At 37.1% G+C, this 24616-nt stretch overlaps 4 protein-coding genes across 8 annotated transcripts; all 4 read right to left on the bottom strand.

The window, feature by feature from the left end:
- Positions 1-904: 904 nt before the first annotated feature.
- LOC120257977 (probable aspartyl protease At4g16563) lies at positions 905-4765 on the bottom strand. The gene is made up of 2 exons (XM_039265292.1): positions 4681-4765; positions 905-3093 (listed from the first exon to the last, which is right to left on the bottom strand). Exon 2 carries the CDS (start codon positions 2815-2817, stop codon positions 1360-1362), a length of 1458 nt encoding a protein of 485 aa, XP_039121226.1. The 5' UTR covers positions 2818-3093; positions 4681-4765; the 3' UTR covers positions 905-1359.
- LOC120257978 (bifunctional adenosine 5'-phosphosulfate phosphorylase/adenylylsulfatase HINT4) lies at positions 4503-9289 on the bottom strand. Of its 5 annotated transcripts, none has more exons than XM_039265294.1 (7): positions 9183-9289; positions 9048-9094; positions 8511-8587; positions 8308-8374; positions 7397-7474; positions 7075-7297; positions 4503-6953 (listed from the first exon to the last, which is right to left on the bottom strand). In XM_039265294.1, the coding sequence occupies exons 1-6, from the start codon at positions 9246-9248 to the stop codon at positions 7189-7191; spliced, it is 444 nt and encodes a 147-aa protein (XP_039121228.1). In that variant the 5' UTR covers positions 9249-9289; the 3' UTR covers positions 4503-6953; positions 7075-7188. The 5 variants fall into 5 exon arrangements, with proteins under 5 accessions (XP_039121228.1, XP_039121230.1, XP_039121231.1 ...); XM_039265296.1 differs by having other exon boundaries at positions 7075-7288; XM_039265297.1 differs by lacking the exon at positions 8308-8374 and having other exon boundaries at positions 8516-8587.
- A 585-nt stretch (positions 9290-9874) lies between these two features.
- On the bottom strand, positions 9875-20651 carry LOC120258384 (chaperone protein dnaJ 13). The gene is made up of 13 exons (XM_039265764.1): positions 20369-20651; positions 19454-19740; positions 18047-18244; positions 17825-17939; positions 16973-17059; positions 16491-16579; positions 15168-15252; positions 14144-14197; positions 13554-13634; positions 12557-12634; positions 11459-11695; positions 10445-10552; positions 9875-10355 (listed from the first exon to the last, which is right to left on the bottom strand). Exons 1-13 carry the CDS (start codon positions 20510-20512, stop codon positions 10299-10301), a joined length of 1620 nt encoding a protein of 539 aa, XP_039121698.1. The 5' UTR covers positions 20513-20651; the 3' UTR covers positions 9875-10298.
- Positions 20652-21819: 1168 nt separating this feature from the next.
- Positions 21820-24333, bottom strand: LOC120258140 (QWRF motif-containing protein 7). The gene is made up of 5 exons (XM_039265492.1): positions 23781-24333; positions 23004-23240; positions 22730-22819; positions 22515-22622; positions 21820-22198 (listed from the first exon to the last, which is right to left on the bottom strand). Exons 1-5 carry the CDS (start codon positions 24276-24278, stop codon positions 22037-22039), a joined length of 1095 nt encoding a protein of 364 aa, XP_039121426.1. The 5' UTR covers positions 24279-24333; the 3' UTR covers positions 21820-22036.
- Positions 24334-24616: the final 283 nt, after the last annotated feature.

The raw sequence follows: 24616 nt of genomic DNA, 5'->3' as shown, positions 1-24616 counted from the left end.
TAGAAAATTTTCAATTCCTTTGAAAATATGGATGATTAGATCTATTTATGAAATAATGGTAATAATATAAATATATATATACATATGGTAATTCAATTTTACATGTGTGTAAATAAACATTTCACTTGTGAAGATGACAATAATTTTTAAGTAATATTGTTGTTAAATAATGAATTTGGGGAATGAATTTGGAAATTATGCTACGCAGCTTGATAATTTATTTATACTCCACAAAAAAAGATAAATGTCTGTCTGATTATTTCTAAGGTTAATTAAACCAACGACTTGAGTTGTGAAGTCCGACTCAGACACACGTGAGAGTGAGTCAGGTGTAAATGCCAGCCTGGGTTCCAATAGATTTCCCACTATTGACCCTTCCCATACATTGGGATTTGTGGGTTCAAACGTGCTAAAACATTGATTTTTTTTTTTTTCTATATAATTTAAAGAGGGAACATATCTCCGAATGCAAATTTTGTTGGTACTTTTATATTGTTGTAATTATAATTAAAAAAACCCATTTCATAAACTGTGTTACATTCAAGGAGTACAAGCCCTTTTTCAATACTTTTAAAAATAAAATGATAGAATGAAGACTTATCCCCAAGTCTTATCTATCTCAGTTGGAAGATTCAATGCAAAGTGTGGTCATATTTACTCATGAATCTTCTCTGCATGGAGATGCATTGAATTGGATCTTTTAATGCATTTGAATTCAATACTATAAATGCATTCCATTCAAGACCATTCATATCATTTGTTATATCTTTTGATTTCAAAGCTAACTCCCATTTTCTCTCTTAAAACTTGTGCCCTTTGGAACTTGAATGAATTCAGGCTGGCAATCCAAAAAAGAGTAAGCAGATGCCAGAGAGGATGCGACTACCCACTGGAATCAATGGAGTTTTTTTTTTGGGATAAATAAATACAGGTTTTTGTCCAGCGATTAATTGAAGAGTGGACCAAGGCCCGTGTTCACTCACTCAACTAAAATTACACTATTACCGATCAGGCCAAGCTGGTCTCCTTATCTCATCTTGTCTCCTCAATAGCAGGCTAGCAGCAGCAGCACAACCATTATTTGCAAATTTAAATTCATTGTTTTCATCATTGTATTGCAAAAAGGTATTCCTTCGCAATATATATATATATATATATATTTTTTACATTTTCTTTGTGTGGTTTATTTCACTTTTTAGACACAGACCCCCTTGAACTCGTTGTAATTACATGGTGAACAACATCATCCATGCCATATTCCCATATTCCCATACTAGTAGTATTCACAACCTCGGCTGCCCGCACGTGTGGTCCCGACATCACGACCAAAGTCAACACAAACACGTGGACAAATCGGCATCAGCCGCCGCGTGAGAGCGAGTCCCACAAGGCGGCGCAGTGGCGGCGGGCGAAGCCGATGCGGCGGTCCTCGAGATCGTAAACAACCTCCATCCCTTGCTGCTGGAAGTTGCCAAGTGTCCCAGCGGGGCCACCCTCGGACTCATCCCCACCGTCCATTACCATCAGGCAACCCACACCTTTCAGCTCCCGCTGCCACCCCATGAAATAGTTCCTCGTCGGGAGTGCCACCTTGGCGTTGCCCGCGAAGTGGAGTTCCATCAACGGCACTCGCTTGGTCTCGTTTCCCCCGTGGTAGTGGTAACATGGGCCCAGCCCGGTCTCCGCCTCGACTTCCGGCGCGCGGGCGAACCCGTTCGCGGTCATCTGGCGTTGGAACTCGTCGGTGAGGCTGGAATACATCGAGGTAGGGAGCATGGTGAATGTCGTTCCGGAGTCAACAGCCATGCCGCCGTTGCCTCTATGATCAATGGATGTTAAACTGGATGGTGATTTTATAGTGGAGCGGCCAATGGAGATGGAATCCAAGGCGAGAGAGTAGAGGTAAGGGTGCTTTGGGTTGTGGAGCAAAGGTGCGAAGACAAAAGAAGAAGAAGAAGAGGAGGAGAGAGAGGAGGTGTCGGGAGAAGAAGAGCGACCAAGGATGAGTGGGCTGGGGTGGAGGAGACGATCAGGTCGGAAGGAGTGAGAGACGAGGCAGTAGGAGAAGCGAGATGCTAAAGAAGGATGGAGAGTGGCGAGTTGAGCGGGGAGAGATAAAGGACCGCGGCCAAAGCCAGCGACGCCAACGGGCTCAGCGAGAGTGGAGTGGGCGCAGGCGAAAGTGAAGTTGGGAAGGAGGAGAGATGAGAGAGAAACGTGGGCATGGTGAAGAGAGGCGATGAGGCTGCCATCGCCATAAGCGTAGTAGAAGCGGGGACAGGGAGAGGAGGAGCAAGAGGAAGTCTCGATGGAGTCGAGAGGGCAGGAGGCGATGGCGCAGAGGTCAGAGGAGGGGAGAGAGGAGTGAGCGGCGGAGCAGAGATGGGAGTGGCAGGGGACGGGCCGAGAAGAAGGAGGTAGGGACACGGGAGGAGTTGTGGGTTTGGGTTTGTTTTCACAGAGGATGCATTCGAAAGGGGCACAGGGGAGCCACACAAGGTCACTGCCTGTGTCCATGTACAGTGGCACGGCAGGGCTCGGTGGAAGGGATAAGGATAGAGTGTAGTCACTGCCGGAAGTAAGAGGGAGTGACACCTGTCGTGGCCGACGGTGGCGCTGGACACGGCTGTTGGAGCGGTGGGCGGATAACTTAAGTAGGTGGTGGACACTAGTGTTGTGGGAGTTGGCGAGGGAGTGCGATAGAGGGAAGAAGAGCTGCTGCTGCTGCTGCTGCTGCTGTTCATGTGGAGAAGAGTAAGGTAAAGAGATTAAGCTGGTGAAGAGAAGGAGAAAGAGTCGGAGAAGAAAAGAAGCCATTTTTTGAATTTCCCAGAAGAGATGAGGGGGGATGCTTTTGCTTTGGGTTTATGAAGGGTTTTTCAGAAGAGTGGGTGAGGGCACAAGGGGGGAAGGTTCTGGGTGTCACTGGGTGAATTTTTAAGACAGGATTAAAAGTGTGAGGGCACTGGGGCATGGGCAGCGAGTTTACGCCACCACTTCAATGTGTTTGAATTCAATGGGACAGGGCAGACTAATTAATAATTACTTGCTAAACAGGATGAAATGGCACAGTTGACTGACTTGCATAAACACCTGATCCAAAACAACCTAGCGTGAATATAATTGTTAACTTGCATGCACAAGCTTAGCGCTCGATTGTTGTCTAAAAAATAATCAGAGATTAGCATGCAGACCATGTAGACTCGTTTAAAATCTAACCTTATCACTTAAGGCTACACTTTAAATAAATATTTAATTAATTCAAAAAGTTTTATCTGGAAAGAAAAATTAAAAATAAAAAAGAAATCTGAAATGAAGACTAAGTAGCACAATTGTGCCTTTTTCTAATATAAAGGGATGATAAACGATGCATTGCCATACGGCCCATACCCCCAGTTTTGTGGTGCCTAGCAAGCAATCCAAAAAGAAAAAGAAAAGAAAAAGAAATGCATTGCCTTGAACGAATAAAAAAAAGGATCCTAAAACTAGGAGTAGTAATACATGAAAGAAGCAGGGCAGCCACTCTCTAGAGAAGCCCCCACAGTAGAGCAATGAGATAAGAAGCAGGAGGTACATGGATTATATCGTTCTACAGTTGTCTTTCACAGGCAAAGGACAGTGGGATCCCAGAGCATATCTCAGATTGGGTATAAGTCGCATCAAAATGGGCTGGTGAAGAGGGGGAGAAGAGAGAGAGAGAGAGAGAGAGAAATCACAAATACACACGATTCAGATCATGTCCCTTTCACCAGTCCAATGAATGAATCACATTAAAAGGAACTATAATAAGAGAACCGCTCATGCAATTGTGCTCTATCTTTTATTACTGATCAATGATTAACTCTGTATGGAGTCAAATCCAATAGACACTACTACCACCAGAATGCTTCAAAATGAATCAAATCATCACAAAGAGTCCTACTCACGTCTTCCCTTATCTGTTTGTAAGACAAACTAATATTTAAAGAAATGATAGCTGGCCATCTAAATAAAGACCTGGTCCCTAGGGAAGTTTAGAAAGATGTAAAATAGAAACCAAAATCTGTTTCTTAAATATGGTGAATAGAAGCGAGTAAGGACCACCACAATTGAAGCGAATACTTCTCAATAGACCATCAATGATTGTAAGGGAGGCCATCCATGCCATACCACTACCATTCAAACTCTCCTAGTCGGTGCATCCGAACAAGCAAACGGCCGTATCTGGCCCGCTTATGATGCCTCTTCTTCTTGTTAAATAGCACCACCAAGAATCTTCTTTTTTTTTTTTTAGGGTACTCATTTCCCCTCACTAAAAGTATTACCTGCTTGATTAATTAAATCACACCACACTAGCAAATAATCTCAATAGTTAAATTAATACTACTTTGAACCACTATCAGGAAGAAGAATCCTGCTACTTTACAATAGAGATGAAAAATATGCCAAGTGATATCCTAATGTTAGAGAATAGGTAAAACAAGCAGCAGCTTAATAGTATATATAATGAAACGAAGGAAAGAAAAGACTAAAGAGAGCATAGATAAGCTCCAATTGCATTGCTTTCCGTGCCAATCTGGCAGTACGGAAAATAAAAAGAGCCCAAAAGATTCGAGCATAAGATTATGGACAAAGATTGGAATAGAGACAAGAGTAGGAATGGCGTAGAGGGAGTGAGAGAAGGGAAATTTAGATACGTACAGTGCAGCTTTTTGAGTGGTTCCATGGCAGCAGTAGTGAGAACAGCTGTCCGTAATGTCGGCGTTGTTCTGGTCAAGCACGGTCCTCTCACCACCTACACCCACAACAGACAAAGAGAGAGTCAGGGCCTTTGGTGGCGGGTTGAAATCCAGACAGCTAGCCATGGCCCTTTGTATTCTATTCTAAAATTCCCTCATAGTGCCTCAATTCCCGTGGTCTGCTTCACTGCCTTCCTTTTCTCCTGTTACCTTGCATGTTGATCACTACTTACTAATAGCTCATCTCTAGTATATTAATTGATATGCATGTAATATAAATGTCAATTCATCATAAGAAGAAAGGATACCTATATTTATCAGTGGTCATGTCTCATTTGTAGTATACTAGTTGAGATGTATGTTTACAACCATCATTTCATCATAAGAATAGGGCGAAAAACTTCCTTTCATCAGTCTCTGCAATTTATCATCTCTTGGTTTCTAAATTCTTTATATATTCTATCCATGTTTTACTTAGGGACTATACCACATTTCAACAAGTTCCAAGACAAAAGCAAATATATATATATATATATATATATATATATTCTAATATAATTCCGTTGTTATCTTAATTTTGCACCATATTCTCCTTGTTCTACACAGAATTTAATATAATTTTAGTGTGTCCCTTTTCTCCTATTGGGCGAGAAACTATCATTCCGAAATATATATAGTCATGAATTACTCACCAGCCACCACTCATGACCAATTTACAAACAATCAGCAACATCATTGTTATCACTGTAACCATTATAATCATAAAAAATGAACTATTCTAACGCCACCTTAATAATTAATTTTATAGTGGACCATGATAAATAAATAAAAGATAACCACCACCATCATGAAGAAACAGCCCTCTGAAGAAGGCATCAAGCTGTCAAAGTATTTTTCTGTTGAAGAAAAAAATGATCATCTCATTGACATCATTCTAGAATAATAATGGATAAGGAATCAACTTCATCAATGGGAATAAACACAGATTTGGAATAAGCCTTAAACAATAAGTTTTAATTTTTTTTTTTTAACCTGATCGATTTAACAACCACTTGCGTCTCCTAGAAAACAAAAGACAATCATCTTATCCAAGGGTGGCTGTCTTACTAACTGACATGGCTCTAGAGCTGCTAGTTTGCTTAGCGTCAACCATAAAGGACAGTAAACCATAAAGGTTTGTTGTACCTAATGCTCTAGTTGACATGTATTGTCAAATTAATAATTCAATGCCAAAAAAGCAGAAAGTCTATTCAGCGAATGATTGAATGGAAAACAGTACACAACACTTTCAGTCTTCGCGTGGAAGATGGGTCAAATAATACATAAATCAAATTTAGATTGGGAAACGGAAGCAAAATGAAGACACTAAATACCGACAGAATAATAATCTGGATAGAAGCATCTTAGAGCATAAAGGTGAAAAAAGACAATATGAATCATAGAGGGAAACTATAAAGGGGCCAATCAGCAATCGCATAAAAATACAAGCAAGACTTACAAAGAATTGATAGAGAAGCGGCATATGAACTGAAAATTTCAATTAACTAGAGTGCAAAATTCAAAGGCAAGAATGATATCAATAATGATATCAAATATATCAGTGAGAGACCAAGAACATGCTGCCCATAAACACCTACTGTAGATGTTCCGCAAACATTAATTCATTGAAAATTCAAATTTTTGGGTGTACTTAAAAAGTTTAATTGATGAACACAGACATTGCCGCCTTAAGCTAGTCAACTCATTGCAATAACAAAGGCAAATCTGCAACATCAAGGTTGTTCACTCATTGGAAGCTTATATTTGTGCAACTTTTATTCACTCTAAAACTTTTGAACCTTTATCACATAAGTGAAATTTTAAAAAATAACCACCACCATGACCACACTCATACTTTTAAGTTATCATCTAAATGCCTCATCTAATCCTGCCGCTGAGTTTCATTCTTCAATGATTCTGATAAGATCATATGGGACAGGGCCAAGACATGCTATTCCTTCCTCTCTGACTATTGACCTACTCTACATTTTGCTCCATTTGGTGAATGCTAAGCACAGTTTGGAAACATCGTTATCAAAACTATATGGGTTAGAAACCAACCTACATTCTGTAAAACCAAATTGCATAGAGCAAGATGTATACTAGGTGCACCATGACATGCTGCATGACCTCGAAGTTGATTATCAGCTCAGTTTCATACTTACAGAGTCTATGCAATCCAGGAAATAAATCAAGCTGCAATAAAAGGAAATTATGTCAATTAGTATCAAACAAAGGAAACATACAGTCAGATCAAGTATAACATAGCAATTCAATAAAACATTCACTCTCAGGAAAAAACAAAGTTTTTACATACCAACAAACAGTAGATATTGTGAGCACAAATAAATAAGAATGACAAAAGACATTCCAGGCAACGAACTAGTAGATTAAGAAAAAATCTCATGCTGCATGGGGCTGTGACGAAATTCTATGATCCAATTGGTTCCAATGGCTTTATCCTTTCCAACAACTTCTCAGCTTCAATGAACCCAATAGATCCCAAAGAAATATATTTCATATGTTTCCATCTGTTAAAACTTTCAAAACAATCAGATCCATTTGATTACACATGCTAATGTTCACTTGATGAAAAGAAAATGTACAAGCAAACGGAAAATTTGGTCTTAATTAAATACCTTGGTATGTAAGGTAGAGCAAAACAGTGAAGATGAAGATGGTCGACACTGTTAAATGGTGGCTGATGAAAACCAAATCTGCAAGATTTGTAATAAATTTATATGAAAATGGAACATGCCATGGGAAATTTACAAGGTTAGATATTTCATTCAACATGATTTGTTTGGAGTCTTTGGACACAGGTGCTCTTCATATTGCAAAACTATGTTACAAAGGGAAGTGGCAAGTAAAGTAGATTGTGCCTCACTGTTTGGACTACACTGACCATACTTACAAAATAAGCCTGAGCCAAATAATGACCTCTGAGGAAAACTATATCAATGCTTATACATAACAATTTTACTTCAAAACACTTCAACTTCAACATAGATACTCTATAAGTTACACCTTTCATACTATGATTATGAACGGGCATGCTTGGCTGCTTAACTAAGCCCATAGTAGCTAATGTTGCAAAAGTGACCTGCTTTTGGAGCACTTCCCCAACTAGATAACCAAAAGTACCACTAACACATTATTTTCGCCAACCAACCAATCTCCAAATAAATGAAGGATTTAGAAAAAAGCAGGCCAGTGAATGGATTCTCACATGTAAGAAAAAGGAAAAAGTCGGGTAGCAGCATGGTGAGTAAAAAAGGTGATGGATGAATAAGACATAAAGAAGAATACAAAGGGTCGAATAGCAACAACGAGAAAAATGGTCCAATCAACTCAACCCTTCCCTCTCTATAATGGCTCACTGTCTTCTTCTATGCTTTGAGGGTGTAAACAAAACAGTTTCTTTAAGTGTTGACATAAAGACCAAAGAGTTTTATCATGTCAAACTATATTAGATTATAACAATCTCAAGAATGAATTCACCAAGATAAAATTTGCTATTACCATGCCTGATATACTAAAATTACTATACCTGTATAGCTTAGACTCAGGTGCATCTCTACTCAGGAGATTTTGCCCAACATTTAACATGTGACTGACTGAAAAACAAGAAGAAAAACCATGCCAGATTAAACAAGTACAGAAGAATTCTCAAGTACTGATAACATGCAGCTGTCTAACTTGCATATACTCTACATCAGTAATTTCTCACATTATAAATGAAAACCAGGATACCTAACTGATGGTCATCAACGCCCCTCTTGAGGTCATTCACAGTTGCCACGTGTTCAACAGGAATAACTAGATAATGCCTGTGCAATATTAAAGAAATCAATAACCCACTCAGTATGACTTTAAGCTTACAAGTTGACAAAATTTCGGCAATAAGCATAATAAAACACTTTTAGCATTAATAGAATGCGATGAAAATAAAGTAATTACAGTAGTAAGAATAAGCGAATACTCTACAATGAAGTGCTGCAGTTCTAGTGATGCTACTCCTTGCCCAGTGTTTAAAATCTAGCAATCAAGCTGGGTATTGAAAATGCCAGTGAATAATTCTAGCTACAAATGCTGAAAAGTTGGGATATTGTACACTTAGCTCGTTATCAATTTCTGGAAAACCAGATTCGAGTGAGATGTACTCGAAAAGAATCAACTGATAAATTTTATAAAATAGAATCCCCAAAATTCTATAAGATTAGACGTAATCTAGAAAGAAAACAAAAGAAGATCAGAAACTAAATAAGAGATCAGAGATTATTATTATACCTGAAGGCGGAGGGGTTGATGTCGGGGAAGGCGACGACCCTCTCGTCCTGATCAAGAAAAACAAAATATCAGCCAAAAATTTTGAGAAGAGAGAAGATGAAAAGGAGAAGAGAGAAAAGAGAGAGATGATCAGACAGCGTAGAGAAGGCGGGTGGAAGTCGCAGACCTCGCGATCTGGCAGAACAAGCACGATCCCGCCATCGACGGGCAGGACAATAAAGTTCCTACCTCGTGCTCTTGGATTGGAACGAAGAGTTTAAATAGAGGAATGACGAAAGATTACTTATACCACATCATCAGCCGTCAGATTTGCTGACAGCAAGATGGTTTTGAACGGTAGGGATTAAGATTAACCCGATGCATTGCTAGCTAGGAAACCTTGCAATTTCTATTAAAATCAAATTATACCTGCTTTGATTTATTATCTGATTTTTTTAGTATTAAAACCATCTGTTCAACTTGTTGGAATTTGTTTGTGTACGTGTGTGTTTTGATTTATAATCTTATTTGAGTATTAATTAAAACTATCTATTCAACTTGTTGGAATTTACATTGTGCGTGTGTATATGTGTGCGCGTGAGAGAGAGAGAGAGAGAGAGAGAGAGAGAAACCATCCATCCATCAGCCAGATCCTTCTGAAGCTTCTGAATCATTTATCAGTAGCATGGTTTTCTTCACGGGAGCATCTGAAGCTGAGCCTAAATTTCATACAACGGTGAACAGTGTCAAGCGAAATTTCAAGAAATGAGAAAAATTTAAGATCAATCAAACATAAGCAATCATTGCAATTTTTAGATCATCATGCCAATCCCACATCAGAAAGAAAGTTACCTTGAAGAACATGAAATTTAGGCACAATAATAATCTTTTAAGCAACAAGGATATTTGTCTCAACTATCAAGACGTGCAGAAAAGAGATCTCAATAACGAACAATCTCTGCATTGTCTCTTCATCAACCTATTCCAATTAGCACTTCTCAACCGTATACACAGTTGGCATGTGAACAGTTTTTCTTCTAATAAGAAACATTGGCAGCCGAGAAGCAAATAATTATTTTTACACTGCCTTATATAGTGACACTAAGTACAGTTTCTGCCAATTATAAATGGCAAATAAGTTTTGAATGAGATCAAGTTTGCAGGTAAAGCATATTCGAATCCTGATGTTGTAGGTCAGAACCTCAATGGCATGGAGACATGCAAAATTGTCTGAGGCAGCCTCTGTTTGCATCTAAAGCTGTTTAACATGAACTAAATTCTGTGTCTGTCTTGTGGAATCAATAATTCCTGGGTGTCATCAACTATCGCCTGCACAAAATCACAAGTCACATAACCAGCAACGTGTATAACCTTAAGAATATACTCATATACATAGTCAGGAATATTAGAAGTAGAACCTCAAATTTCTGGCCACCAAGTGTATATTCCACAAGCAATTGCTTGGGTTCTCCTGGGCACACATCACAGAAGCCCATAATGCCAGACTTCTTCACACCTTCATGAAGCTGATCCAAGAAAATAACCATAAATTCAATAAAACTTCAATCAGCCATCTAGCATGTTAGGTTTATTAATGTTGCATAATCAATATCTAACATAGGAAAGCAAGCTAGAACTATAATATGAACTAAACCAGAAATCCATGATGTGTTGATAATCGATGGTATGCATTAGTGTACCATTTCCTTCTCATGTATCACTAGAAACAACGCAGGCAGATGTACCATGGTTGTTTTATGAAGATGCAACACATGGTTCAAAATACAGCAGAAAAAGAAGGTAATTTAAACCATCATTGAAATAACACCAGCAGCAATGCAGTTTATGGAAGACCCTGCATGCACAAATTTAGATCACTAGAAACGGTCATGCAGAAGTACCATGGTTGTACCATGAAGCTGCAATGCTGTTTATGCAACACTAGAAACACTGCAGGAACAAGTGCCATGGTTGTATTATAGAGCTGCAGTTTATGTCTTAATCAATATCTAACTAAACAACACAGTTATGTATCAATAGAAAGTTAGAAACAGTGCAGGCAGAAGTATTCTAGTTCTATTGTGAAGCTGCAACACATGGAAAAAAGTACAACAGAATAAGAAGGTAATTTAACCCATCATTAAAATAACACTACCATCAATCTATAGCTATACAATGCTGTTTATGGAAGATCCTGCATGCACAAAATCTAGATTGCACTACAAAATAGACATATATTTAGAGAAACCAAGTATCTAAAACCAAGGCAAGCTCCACAGTTGCAATTGTTCTTTGTATCATAATAACAGCAACATTTTGATATATCACTCAAAAATAGAAAATTGAAGAAACCCACAAAATAACAAGAAGGCTTTTGCAAAAGAGTTAGAGAGGGCAAAACTTAAGATAGTACAAAAACGTTGAGATCATACCTTAAGCTGACCAGAATCAGTCACCAAAAAGTTGAGAGGAATTGTCACATCTAGGAGGGGTGTAGTCTCACCATTTAGTTCAGTCTGTTCACCACTTCTCTTGATTGCTTCACGATTTCCATAAACTGCCCTGGTAATAACTAATCCGCCTTTCTCAAATTGTTTATTTTTCTTCCTGTTTGAGACATTCTGCAACAACTGCTGTGCTTTCTCAGCGGCATCCCTAGCCTCCCGAATCTAAATAAGCACAATCAAAACAAATCAAAATGAAGAGTTAGACTGTATTAAGTCTAGTACTGCATAGAAACAAAGACAAGGAAAAATTTACAGCCTTGGGAAGATATCAAAAGCACTACAGTAATTACAAATTTCAATTTAAACCCAACTCAAGTTTATTGCCATTTTCCAAAAAATTATGCTTCTTCTTGTTGAGACACAGATTCAAAGGAAGGAAAATTTGTTGATAATATATCATCATCCAACAAGGCTTTTCCTGTAAATAAAGCCAGCTTTTACATACTCAAACTTCGCATAGCTGTTTTATTTTTTAAGCCTCTACAAAATATGGGATCTAGACAATACTTGCACTGACATGGCATATCCAAAATGGTAGAGAAAGCTGGCAAAGTCAAATTATTACTGTCAACATTATTGTAATATGTCAAGATTTTGAAAGGAATAACAAATAAAGGTTTAGCATTTCCTTGTTGCTAGATATATCAATGATTAAACTTCTAAAACAAAAAATTTTGAAGCTGTGCTTCTTGCAACAATAAAATAGAATCACACGTAATCAAATTCAATCCAATCAGGAACTGGACTTGATACCATCATTTAAAAATTGGAGATAAAATTTCCCAATGTTTTGATATTAGATTTAAATTTATCAGCAACTTATGGTCCAAAGATAAAAAAGTGTTACTATCTAACAATTGCACACCATCTGCAAAAAGCAAAAGATGCACATGTAGACATTTGAGAGGGAAAGTATGCCTGCCAAACATGAATCTAACGTTTATGTGAAGAGATAATGATGGAAAGCTATGAAGTTAGCAGAACACTGATTTCAAGTCACAAATATAGATTACTGTCAACTACCTGAGTTGATGACTTCTCCATCTTTTCAGCAGCCTTTCGTCGCTCCCGCTTGAGATAATAGGGTTTCACTATAAATTTCTGACATGTGATAATGTTCTGGTGTCATAAGTGCTCACACATGATAATATAAAGAAAAAATAAAACAAAATAGAAAGCTCATCCTATACTAAGGAATGATATGAAAAAATTTCTAGGAGTCAGATATTAATGCCTGTGACAGATCAGCAAGATAAGCTGCTTATTATTTACACTTCTAGAAATTTGATGTCACTCCTAGAAATCTGACAAGAATTCCAATAATTTTGAAAAGAAAGCTAATGAAAAACCTTGGATGGGTTCTTAAAAAAATTGTCCTGAGATCTAACAAGATCCACTAAAACACTGTCAGAAAAAAAAAACTAATGAAATATTAAAAAAATGCTGTCCAAGGGTTATTTCATTCTTACAGGAAGTGTAATGCAATGTCATGAGTGTGAAGTAATAAAAAAGAACAATTGTCATTAAAAACTATAACACAAACTGTATCAAAAGAATAAAGACAACATGAGCAGAGGCAATAAAGTGTCTACAGGAATATGTATGTGTGCATTAATATCTGAGAGTACATTTAAAAGCAACATACTCTTGTTAGAATGGCTAACAAATGGCCTACCAACAGCACATATATGAAAACTTTACAGAGTTGGCAGTCTAGATTAATTTGTATCAATAAAAGTAAATTGGCCAAATAAACCAAATCATGATTGGTACAATGATCTGAAAAAATCACACATCATGAATTGAGACATGTACTAAAACTTTACAGAGTTGGCAGTCTAGATCAATTCATTTGCCATCAATAAAAGAAAATTGAGAAAATAATAAAGATTAGTCACACTATCCAGTAATGACGATAGCATGGAAACAAATAAAAATATTTACAATTTTTTTATATCCGAGCCCTTGCCAATATGGAAATTTACATAATACAATTCATGCCAGAAGAAAAAAGTCAAACCTTGAAGAAAAAATAGAAGAACGAAGGAACCAAAAGTGCACCAGTTGCAAAAAAAGGATTCAGCTCCCTGGAAAGCAAAATCTGAAAATTTTGTTTAGGCCAGGATAAGAGGTTGCAAGACAATGCAGTTCATATCAATTGCTAACACAGAAAAAGCAGTAGCCCACATCAGACACATTAGAATAATTCTTAAGAGCAAACACTAATCATAAAAAGAACGATAAACATATTTGGTCAATGTCATTTCATTGACTAAATCTAGAAATTCCAATGTTTGGTATATCTGTGACTAACCTGAGCCATTATAGAATCTGCGGAACATGAGGCAGAATGCAATTTTATAATGCAGGAAAACAAGGGAAATGGTTTTATTAAATAAATATACCAGCTAGTTCAATCTACATTACTGTGCATATGTTGATTATGAAGATAACCCCAAAAAAACTGAAAGATCACCAACACATTAACGAGGTTATTAATAAGAAAACATTTAGCTTTAATTATTACAAGGATATTTACATTGTGTAAAGAAAACTTTTAGATTTAATTATTAGAACATTGTGTAAAGGGAAATTAAGCACATAACTTACAGGAACTACTAGCTTTTGGCCGCCACGGTGCAACTCGAATCTCCAAAAGATACCCTACAAGAAGCTCATTAGGACACAGTCTATTCAAGAAGCATATGACAGACACCCACCCACCCACCCACCCACACACACACACACACACACACATTTCAGCTTCTGAATTCAAGAAGATAATGTGAAAGAAAAGTCAACAATATAAAATAGGAATAAACACCACAGAGCAATATTTAAAATCTAACAACACCACCTCACCCTTGGTCCCAAAATATGAGAAAGGCAATAAATGTATTCTAGAAAAACATTTAGGGACAAGTTGTGAATCTCCTTGCGCATCCAAATAAAGTTTCTCTATTGCACCACCCCCTGCACCCATAACATTTTTCATTTATTCTGTGCTCTTTTGGACCTACTAACTTGGTCATCATCATCATCATCATCATGATTCTTTCAAGTGCATGTTAAACAATTCTAAATGGCCTTGTTTCATCTTTTCTTCAATTAAACTATAATCAAACAACTAATTTAGCATAAAAATGTGCATTTCTTATCTTTCATCAGTCAGTCATATATTATACCTATGTCATCAATTTAAATAATCTCATATGGCTTTGTCTCATCCAATTTTCAATTTCAGTGATCAAAGTTCAAACAACTAACTTAGCACAAATGTGGCATTGGCTCATCCAATCTTCAATTCTAGAGATCAAACTACTAATTTAGCACAAATATTGCTTTGTCTCATCCAAAATCTTCAATTCAAGTAATCAAACCACCAGCTTAGCACAAATATGTTCATTTCAAACCCTTCCTACATTGTTATCTGTCCATTTAACCACTGTCAAATTTGCAATGGCAATTAAATAAATGTGTCAAATAAGTTCAACCAAACAATCTAAAGAAAAACACATTAGTCTAACAACCAATTACATAAGAAAGGCAAAAACATGGATATCTTTAAAGTGAAAACTCAAAGTGTGGAAAATAAGTTCGTAAAAATGTTTATGCAGTGAACAAATTCAATCACCTGAATTCCTATATTGTAGACCATCCGAACTGTGCTGAACTCTGATATACGTCGTCCACCCCCAATTTCCAACTCAAGCGCAGCACTGTGAAAAAATTATTTAGTGTGCCATTAACATAACCAAGACAATAACTTCTAGACACCTAGACAATCTTGGTGCAAAATAGCAACAGAATAAGGAAAAAAACCATGATCCATGTGGCTTTAACTGTAAGCCAAAATAAATAAATAAGGAGACAAATTTCTGCAAAAAACACCATATCCATTTTTGGGAAAAGAGAAGCCAAAAGTGCAGAAAAAACAATGAGTTTGAAGTATGAAATAATGATAACCATCGATTGTTCTATATAACACATGGGCATTAGGTTGAGATAGGTGGAGAACTATTTTTAGGCTGACATGCATGATAGAACAAAAAAAACAAATAAATAAAATAAGGTAATACAATTCATGGTCTTGGAATCAACATTGTCATCCACAGATGGTAAGCCTGATAATTTTAAAATTAAAAAACCACTGTACAGTAAATAGTGAATACGATTGCAACCCAACTAAAATTCAAGCCAACACAAATCATTTCATTCAAAACCATCATATTGGCAATTCACACTGATTATGCAAGCAGTCCACAAAATTTCAGAAAAGGAAAGATACTATAGTAAAATTTTGCAAGGAAAAAGTGGGCGAGAAGAGCCCATAGAAAAACCAACTGAGGGAAGATTCTAGGTGACTATTGTAGCATGAGAAAGCTTACCAAAGAAGAAAAGCCCTACAGTGTAGCAAGCCAAGATCACAAGTACTTCAGCTAATATCAATAAGTTAATGAAAGAACCAATGCAACTACCATAACAAAAACCTAATCCAAGGAAAGATATGGACATGTAGAGCAGATATTAAATATCAATCATAATACATAAAATGTGATTCATATTGACCACCTAACTAGATGACAACCCAATATCACTGATGGCGGCCATCACAAATGACTCATTAACAAGCCTATCAGTCTGAATAAATAATGGGCAACCATCACATACAACTCATTAACAAGGCCATCATTCTGAATAAATACTGCACAACAATCACATATAACTCACAAACTGCCTGACAAGGTGATAGGTTAATATTACTAATGGGCAACCATTGCATGTAGTTCATTAACAAACCTGCCAACAGTGATACACCACAGTGTCAGAAATCCCACTGAAGGAAATCTAGAAAGCTAGATGTCTTACAGCAATCTCACAGTAACAAATAAGTGAAAGTGAATAGAGAAACACAAGGTTTAAATAAATTAGACATAATAAATTCAGCATAAAGTACCTTCCTGCCCTACCAGCCACTCGACCATGTGACTTTGCAGAAAAATGGTGAGTATAATGAGCTGATGCCCCGAAAGAAGTTGTCCCAAACTGCAACGGCGGGAAAAGTTTAAGATACAGTGAAAAAAATTAAATACTAAGACATAAGAAAGAACTTTCAACAATGTGTCATGAATATTCAAACAGAAAATGTCATAGAGAAGATTGTATGCAGCTTTCAAGGAAATCGTTACTGTACATAAATTGAATAATTAAAATCATAGAACACATTTATGCCTCATTAAACACCACCAACAGATGCCTTGTAACCTTGTTGATCAAAGTGAATTTATCTCAATTAATGTTTGGAAGCAGCAAGAAGCAAAATGCAGTTTGCCCCAGCAAATGCAATCTCTCTAACTGTCATCCAGCCACCTTTTATAAAGGAAGAAAACCAAGATAACAGAAAATTTTGCAGAGTTTTTTTTTTTCCCAAAAACATACCTTTACTTCTCCAGCAGCAGAGGTTTTTTCATCTTTCTTTTGCCATCCAACAGCAATAGATGACTCTGATCCCAAAACAAGCTCAACCTGAAAAGAACAATGACATGATCATAGGGGCAGAAAGTTGTAATGAACCGAGAAAAAAGGATGATTAGTCCATTGCATGTAAATAATTTCCATCTATACAAAAAGATTTAAAAGAAGCAACTTTGCAGACATGAGAGATAAAATGTTGGTCTTAACAGAAGCAAAGGTAAGACCCATAATTGCTTTTTGAACAACTGAAATCCTTTAAATTTCTACTGGCAATAGAGGAATTTCTGCAAGGCACTCTCAATTGATACTACCATAGTCTCGCATGCCCATCTCATTTCAATGAAGCATTATATAATCATTCTTTAGCTGAAACTTCCAAAGATTACTCAACACAGCCCCTCCAAAAAAACCCTCTCACAAATATCAGTCACATTAGGAGAACAGGAAAATATGAAAAGAAGGCAAAACCGAAAAGGTTCATATGAAATTCCTTCCCCTAAACACCAAAGGGCAAGGACTAAATTTGATTGTTGAAAAACAAAAAATTCTACTCAAGTAGAGGGATGTCAAAAGAGTAACTAGGAAGTTTTTTCATCTGCAACTAATGGTTCATCAAAAATACAAGAGAATGGACAAGAAAAATAAATGATAAGACAAAACTCCACAGAAAAATTTTCTATTTTAAATAAATACAAGAATTGAAATCAACTTTGTCACACTTACCATTGCAAAACTAGGACTTCACTGTAACAGAGAAAATGTTTAAGAGATATGTATTTGAAAAATAAAGTTCAAATAAAGGTACCATATGCATACATTTCCGACGCATGATTCTGATAGTTGGCGAGTCCAAGCATTAGAAAGATTTATTGATCCATCTCGCAAAGAAATTGCAATACCGGTAGTTGCTGTCGAATGAAGTGAAAGGTGGCTTCCAAAATACAGTGGAGGAAAGTTCAGTTATTAGAAGTTCAAGAAGGACCAGAAAGTATAATAAGTAAGATGCTCTGCCAAACATTAGCAGAAGCAAATTCTTACCGTGATGTCTGCATGCCAATAAGTGCTCGTAGACCAGCTGTAGCCATAAACTCTACTGAAGCAACAGGAGAAACCTGGTGTCTCAGCAATACTGATGCAGCACCAGTACCTGCATTACCATTAACGGCCAAGTTTCCACCCATGACAACTGTATTGCGCTTGGAGATCTGAGATTGAATTCCAGTTGACATGGCCATTCTGTCATCAATTAAATTAACCAATAGAAAACATGAAGCAGATGGAATTAGAGACACATGAATCAGCAATAGAATTCATTCTAGGTGCACATTTGGTAGAGAAAAGTAAATGAATAGGCAGTGTTATAAGATGTAACTGAAATCCATTTACAAAGGTTTCCGTTATAGCTACCTTTTTGCCAAAACCTAGCAAAACATATTATGCAATCTACGAATGCACCAGGATATAAGAAATGTACAATAAAATGTGATGCCTATTCTGCCATGGAGGTAATCTAGCAAAACAAAAGAAAGCTACACAAAGGTACTACTTCTTTGGCAATCAATACTCACATCCCCCACTCATCCTACAACATCCACTTCCCAACCAACAACAACTCCACCACGAACCCAACTGTGTTTTCATCTCTACTAAGTAACAACTCATTATTTTAGCACCAAAAAATGGGTAGGTGAGAGAAGCTTAATATTTAACCATGATACATCCAAATGCGATAATAGAAAAGACAATTCAAATGTCTAGATATAGAATGTGTAAAATACAAACATCTTCTAAATTTTACAGCTAAGAGTAGTACAGTGAAAAGCTCTATGAAAAGGCTAATAAGCTAGAACAATGCCAGGAAACAGGGTTCATGAGAATCACCAAAAATATTCAGAAACAGGTGCACATTAAACTAAAGGCACACCAGAATTAATGCTAAAATTCAAAAAAATTAGGAAGGGCCAAGTGCTTAGATAAATAGTATCAACGAAATTCAGAACTTTTAAGGTTAATGACATGACACATGTGCTAACTCCCAACATATTAATTCAATGTAAATTGCAAAACTAATGTTCATCAAATAAACATCAATATTGTTTTTCTTAGTAACATATCATTCACCTTAAAGCAAATAAATACTCAACAACTGAATTTTATCAAATACTTAGATAAGCACAAATATATATATATATACACACACACTCATGCTTACAATATATCAATAGCTAACAGCTTTCCAATTACTACAAACTGTAGTAGCAGATTTGTGTAAAATCTAAAGGAAGCATGAAATAAACTTATGATCATTGTGCATTTTATGACCTGAACTTTCCCAAAAAAGTTAATGTCAAAAAAATAAGAAAAAGGAAAAGCAAGAAAATATGGAAAATATGTTCTAAAGTAGAAGGCAATTCAATGGCACCAAAATGTAGAATAAACATGTACCCTCTCATCATGCCTTCACCATTTAGAAATCGTGGCAAAGATATATTAGCGATAAGTGCACCAGTCGGCCGGGCATGGGATAGAACCTTCGCTTGTTCTTTGCGACGCTGTAACCTTTCAAGTTCCTCCTTAATTTCATCTGGTTTACTCAGTTTTGGCCCAAGTTCCAAACCAGACTTTAACCCTTCCATGCCATAGATGTCATATATTAGCCGTTTCTGCTCATCTGTTAAGATCTCATATGCATCACGAATTTTTTGAAAATTCTCCGTTGCTACATACTTCATCTGAAAATAAATAAAATATTGAATTAACTGACTGAAACTAAAAAAATAAAAATAACATAACACAAGGCAGCAGCTTTAAAAATTTCAAATTGTCATGATTCCTAGGCAAAAAAGACATTAGCAAAGGATGGGCCTTAATGCACCAAATCAAATGTAAGGAAACTCAACTTAACTCAAAATTATTGTCTAGTTATCACAAATTCAGAGCTTTGTAGTATTATTGATATCTACTTCTTGACAAATACCAGGTTTATAAAGGAATAACAATAAATAACAGAAAAAAAAAAATCAATTCATAAAATATAATCCTGAATTCGAGGAAAATCCAATCAAATAAGCAAAGCGCAAGACTAACATGCAAGAAAGTCCAATAGAACATGATCGTCCACTAAATTTTACTCAAGCTTACCCTCAAAGTATCACCACGAGGCAAAATAACTCAAAACTCTAAGATGTTGTACATCCAAAATGGCACAGAAAAAATAATTCAAGAAGAAGCAAAAGAACTACGCTATGGAGCAAATCAAACTGAAATCAATTTAGACAGCCAAACAAACCGAAAAACAAGAAGAAACTGAAAGAAACTTAAGCATCGAAGAAGAGATAGATGATCAGCATATGCGATCACCTGAGCGTCTTGGTACTTATCGGGGTGGTAGACTTGTGCCCATTGGCGATAAGCACGGCGGATCTCCTCGTCAGAGGCCTCAGGTGAGATGTGGAGAAGTGCGTAGAGATCCTTATCGTTCGCCGCCATCTCCGGTGGCTCCATCGCGACCACGCGCCCGGCGAGCTCTTCAGTTACTTGCAAAAGGGGGGGCTTTTAAGAACGGAAGGGGGAGACGGGGAAGCGAGGGTTTAGAGATCAGCGGATTCGGGTAGCTGACCTGGGATCCGAAACCCGAAATAAGACTTCCACGCAGACTCAGGAGGGGATGCGTGAGGATATATACTGACAACTCGGACCCTGTTACCGTTGAGAAAATCCCTGGAAATGATTCCATGCTCGACCCGAAATGGCACTCTTCAACGGGTTCGGATGGGATATGTTTAGAATCCGAATCATTTAGGTCGATTTGTTATAGTTGATATCCTTAATTAGCGGATTCGGATCATCTGTTAGGAAAGCAATGGTTAGCGGATTCGGATCATGAGACATGGACACGCGAGTCTCGACCCGTGATAGACCTTTTACGGATCCGATGATTATCTGACGACGAGTAACGGATTCGGATTGATTTGTTGTCGTTATGGAGAATCGGAGACCTATGATTACCTTAGCGGATTCGAATTATGAAACATGGATCCTCAACCCGAAATAGATCCTTGAGGAGCAAGAATGGATTCTCGATCGAATATACAATCCCAATATAGAATGATTTTTTTTTTTTAACTAAAGTAAATTAATTGCAAATTTATCGAAAAAGGAAAACAAACAAGCGATGAAAAAAAAACAACCCAGAGACAAATATAAGAAGTGGGTAGCAATCACCAAAGGTTAGACAAATCAAAACATATAATGAATTTTTAAACGACCAATCTCTTTGGTATCAGTAGCTCGAATTGAAATAATTTTTAACAAGTTATCAAATTCAAATATTGTAACGTTATCATTGTCTTTCTAAATATGGTGTGAAGAAAAAGCTGTTGATTTGATCTAATTCAATCGTCATGCAATGAAATGTTATTAAGAAATTTAAATCTTAATCTCATGCCCCATCATTAGTTGATCCATAGCGTTAACCTTATTATTGCCATCATATCATAAAGATGATAATTTTTTTCATTTTTAAGGATTAATTCTCCCTCAATGAGTGGCTTGTTAATTTTATTAAAAAAATAACATTGCCTTATTTTATATTAATGATTTACGTTAAATAATTTTTATTATCACATTTTTAAGGAAAAAATATTAAAACATTCAACGAATATAATAACAAAAGCAATGGACTTCAATGAGCAATAATTCGTTTGCGACTAAAATTTTAAATTAATAGTGATGAAGAATCTAGAAACAATTCCTCTTTTTATTAAAAGGAAAAACACTGACATTAAGGAAAAGGATTAAGACTCAAAGCAGAAAAAAATATACACATGATTTTAATCACGGTACATCGAAGCATCAAATAAATAGTTTTACATGTTGAAAATATAGATTCATCTTCTTCAATATTTATATGTATGTATATAATAAGTAAGCCTATCTAAGCAAGGTGTGCATCTTCTTCATCAGGGGTAAATAAGCCAAAAACCTCCAATCAGTGGCATCAGCTGAATCGATCTATCTTTGTCTGGCCTAATATACTTGCATCAAAACAGCAGGGAAGTCATTCCAAGAAGAAAAGGCCATTCCTTGATTGTGATTGTAGTCAATTCCATCATCCCTTATTGGTAGAATGGAGAATATCTCATCCTTCATCACTTGAATCAGGTTTGCTCTGACGCTTATTTCATGCATCTATCAGAAGTCATACAAGAATCAACAAGTGAGTCCCATGAAGCGCATCATCTAGTCTAGTTTTAACTTCAGACAAACTATAAGTACTCTATATCTTTATAAGAAGGCATGTTGGTAAATAAATATCACATAATTAGCATTAACAATTCAGCATTGAAACTCAAAAAAGGTTATTTCCAAAAATTTTCTCCTAATGCAACAGCAGAATTATGCATTGACAGAACAGGACAGAACAGAATGGGCAGATGGACAACCTAATTCTAAGTGAGAAACTAGAATAATTTAAAGGTTATTCATATCTTAAGGAATTACTGACCTCAAGTGAAGCAGCTTTCCTACTTGTTTTCATCAGTTCCTCTGAAGCCTCTATTTCCAATGTCACAGTTTTTACAAGCTCACCAAGCATTGCGGTCATCTCCTCTATCTGCTTGTGGTCAAAGAAATCAGTTCAAGAAGACCGATTATTCTGCTATCACAGTCAGTTTAAAGATAGATGCATGAGCACATAATACTCATTTTAAAAGCACAAACCTTGGAGTAGAACATCTTAATGTTATCTTCAATATTTTTCATGACATTCAGAGCAGTAGAAATATGTCTATGAACAGAGACCATGTCAACCTGCAGAACATGCCAGGGTGTTCAATAGGTCAGGACTAGACATTCTTAGTTTTCAAACAGATATCTAAGCAGGAATACTAATCTCATTCCTAATTAGTAATAAATTATTCTCCAACCAGCGCGTCTTGCTGTGTATTTAAACGCATTAAAGAAACAGAGTGACTCAAATGAAGGGGAAACGTACCTTGGCACCTTCAACTAAGGGTAGTGAGAGACATGTTGCTCCTAATACTCTAGACAAAGCACCAACTGCCTCTGCATTCTTCTTGGCCACCGACTCCCATTGGTTCAATACATGTACCTGAGGGCCCAGGATCCACAAAACCTTCAACTTCTGTTTCCTCCTCTGTATTAAAATCCTCTTAGCAGCCACTATGTTCCTCAGCTCAGTAATCCTCAGCCAAGCATAGAATAATTTCTTCTGAATATCACAACACACACATGAAAAATGAAAAATGAAAAATGAAAAATAATTTTTTTTTTCAAGTATATATAATCCAAATATATACAAGCATGCATCAAAATTTACAAGAGTCAAATGTAATGGACAAAGGATTTCCTTGTCTAGTTGACAGAGGCATTGGTTTCCCACCAAGCACAATGCATGTCCCATCCGTGCAAACGCATGCTGTATTATGCCATCTGCTTCTTTCTTCATCTAATCAATCTAATCCATGCTAATATCTCAATTTGGTATCTAATTAATACACAAATATATACTTTTCATAAACTAAAACTGACCTTATAAGACAAAGACAACACAAAACATGCCACTTGCGTCTACAAATTGCTTCATTTAAATTATAACACAGAGAACTTTATTATAATAATTAAGCTTTCATCAATTTGTTCAATCACTTTAATGAAATAATAATTTACACTTTTCCTTTGTTTTGTTAAAATAAACTATGGAGCAATAGAGAGAGAGTTTTGCTGATTAGAAGGAGTTCAGTTCACAAACCTCAGCGGATGATCTCCGAGCCTTCATGGAGGTCTCGGCGCGAGCATTAGCGAACCGCCACTGGAGAAGCCTCGAATATACCACTCTTAGACGGTGTGCGTCCTCTTCCTTCGCCGGTAGCTCCTTCTTTGTGGGTTTCAAGAAACCCAGAACCCTGCCGCCCCTCATCCACCCAGGTTTTGACCTAGGCTCCTCCTTCACCGGCGATCTCCCAGGAGACAGAGCCCAGGCAGAGGGTGCCACAGCAATGGTCCTCCTCACCCTCCCATTGGATCCAGGATCTCGAGGGGAGGGATTCTCTTGGTTCTCCTTAGGGCGGGGGCTGGGAGGAGTGGGGCGGGATTTGGAGGCCGATCTGGAGCGTGAGCGGCCGAGATTGGGGGAGAATGGTGGAGTGAGGTCGATGGAGCTCACATGGCAGAGCCTTGTAGTGGTACCACTTCGGCATCGTGGGAGTACTGGCGGCGACGGCGACGGAGCGCGGTTGCGGATCTCCATTGCCAAGGCTTGATACGCGCTTCGCGGATGGATTTTGGTGCTCGAGCGCGCGCGGCAGTGCACTGTGTTTTGTTGTCGTCCGTTTACATTTATACCCTTGGCTTTCTTCCCATTGCCAGAGTAAATGTATTTGATATTTGTTGAAATGAGAAAGGGTAGGATGGAGATTTGATGTAGAACGCGAGTGCACGTTGTCACAAATGTTATGTCACAGTGGTTGTTGGTGTGTGAGAGCGAAAGGAACCCGTTTCGAAGTGAGTCCCAGCACCTAATTCTAATTGGAATTTATTGGTCTCTAGTTGAAGGAGGCACGTTACAACTTACAAGTTACAACCCTG

The sequence above is a fragment of the Dioscorea cayenensis genome, chromosome 4 (assembly GCF_009730915.1).
Source record: "Dioscorea cayenensis subsp. rotundata cultivar TDr96_F1 chromosome 4, TDr96_F1_v2_PseudoChromosome.rev07_lg8_w22 25.fasta, whole genome shotgun sequence".
Taxonomy (NCBI): Eukaryota; Viridiplantae; Streptophyta; class Magnoliopsida; order Dioscoreales; family Dioscoreaceae; genus Dioscorea; species Dioscorea cayenensis.
This window is presented reverse-complemented; position numbering and strand designations above follow the sequence as displayed.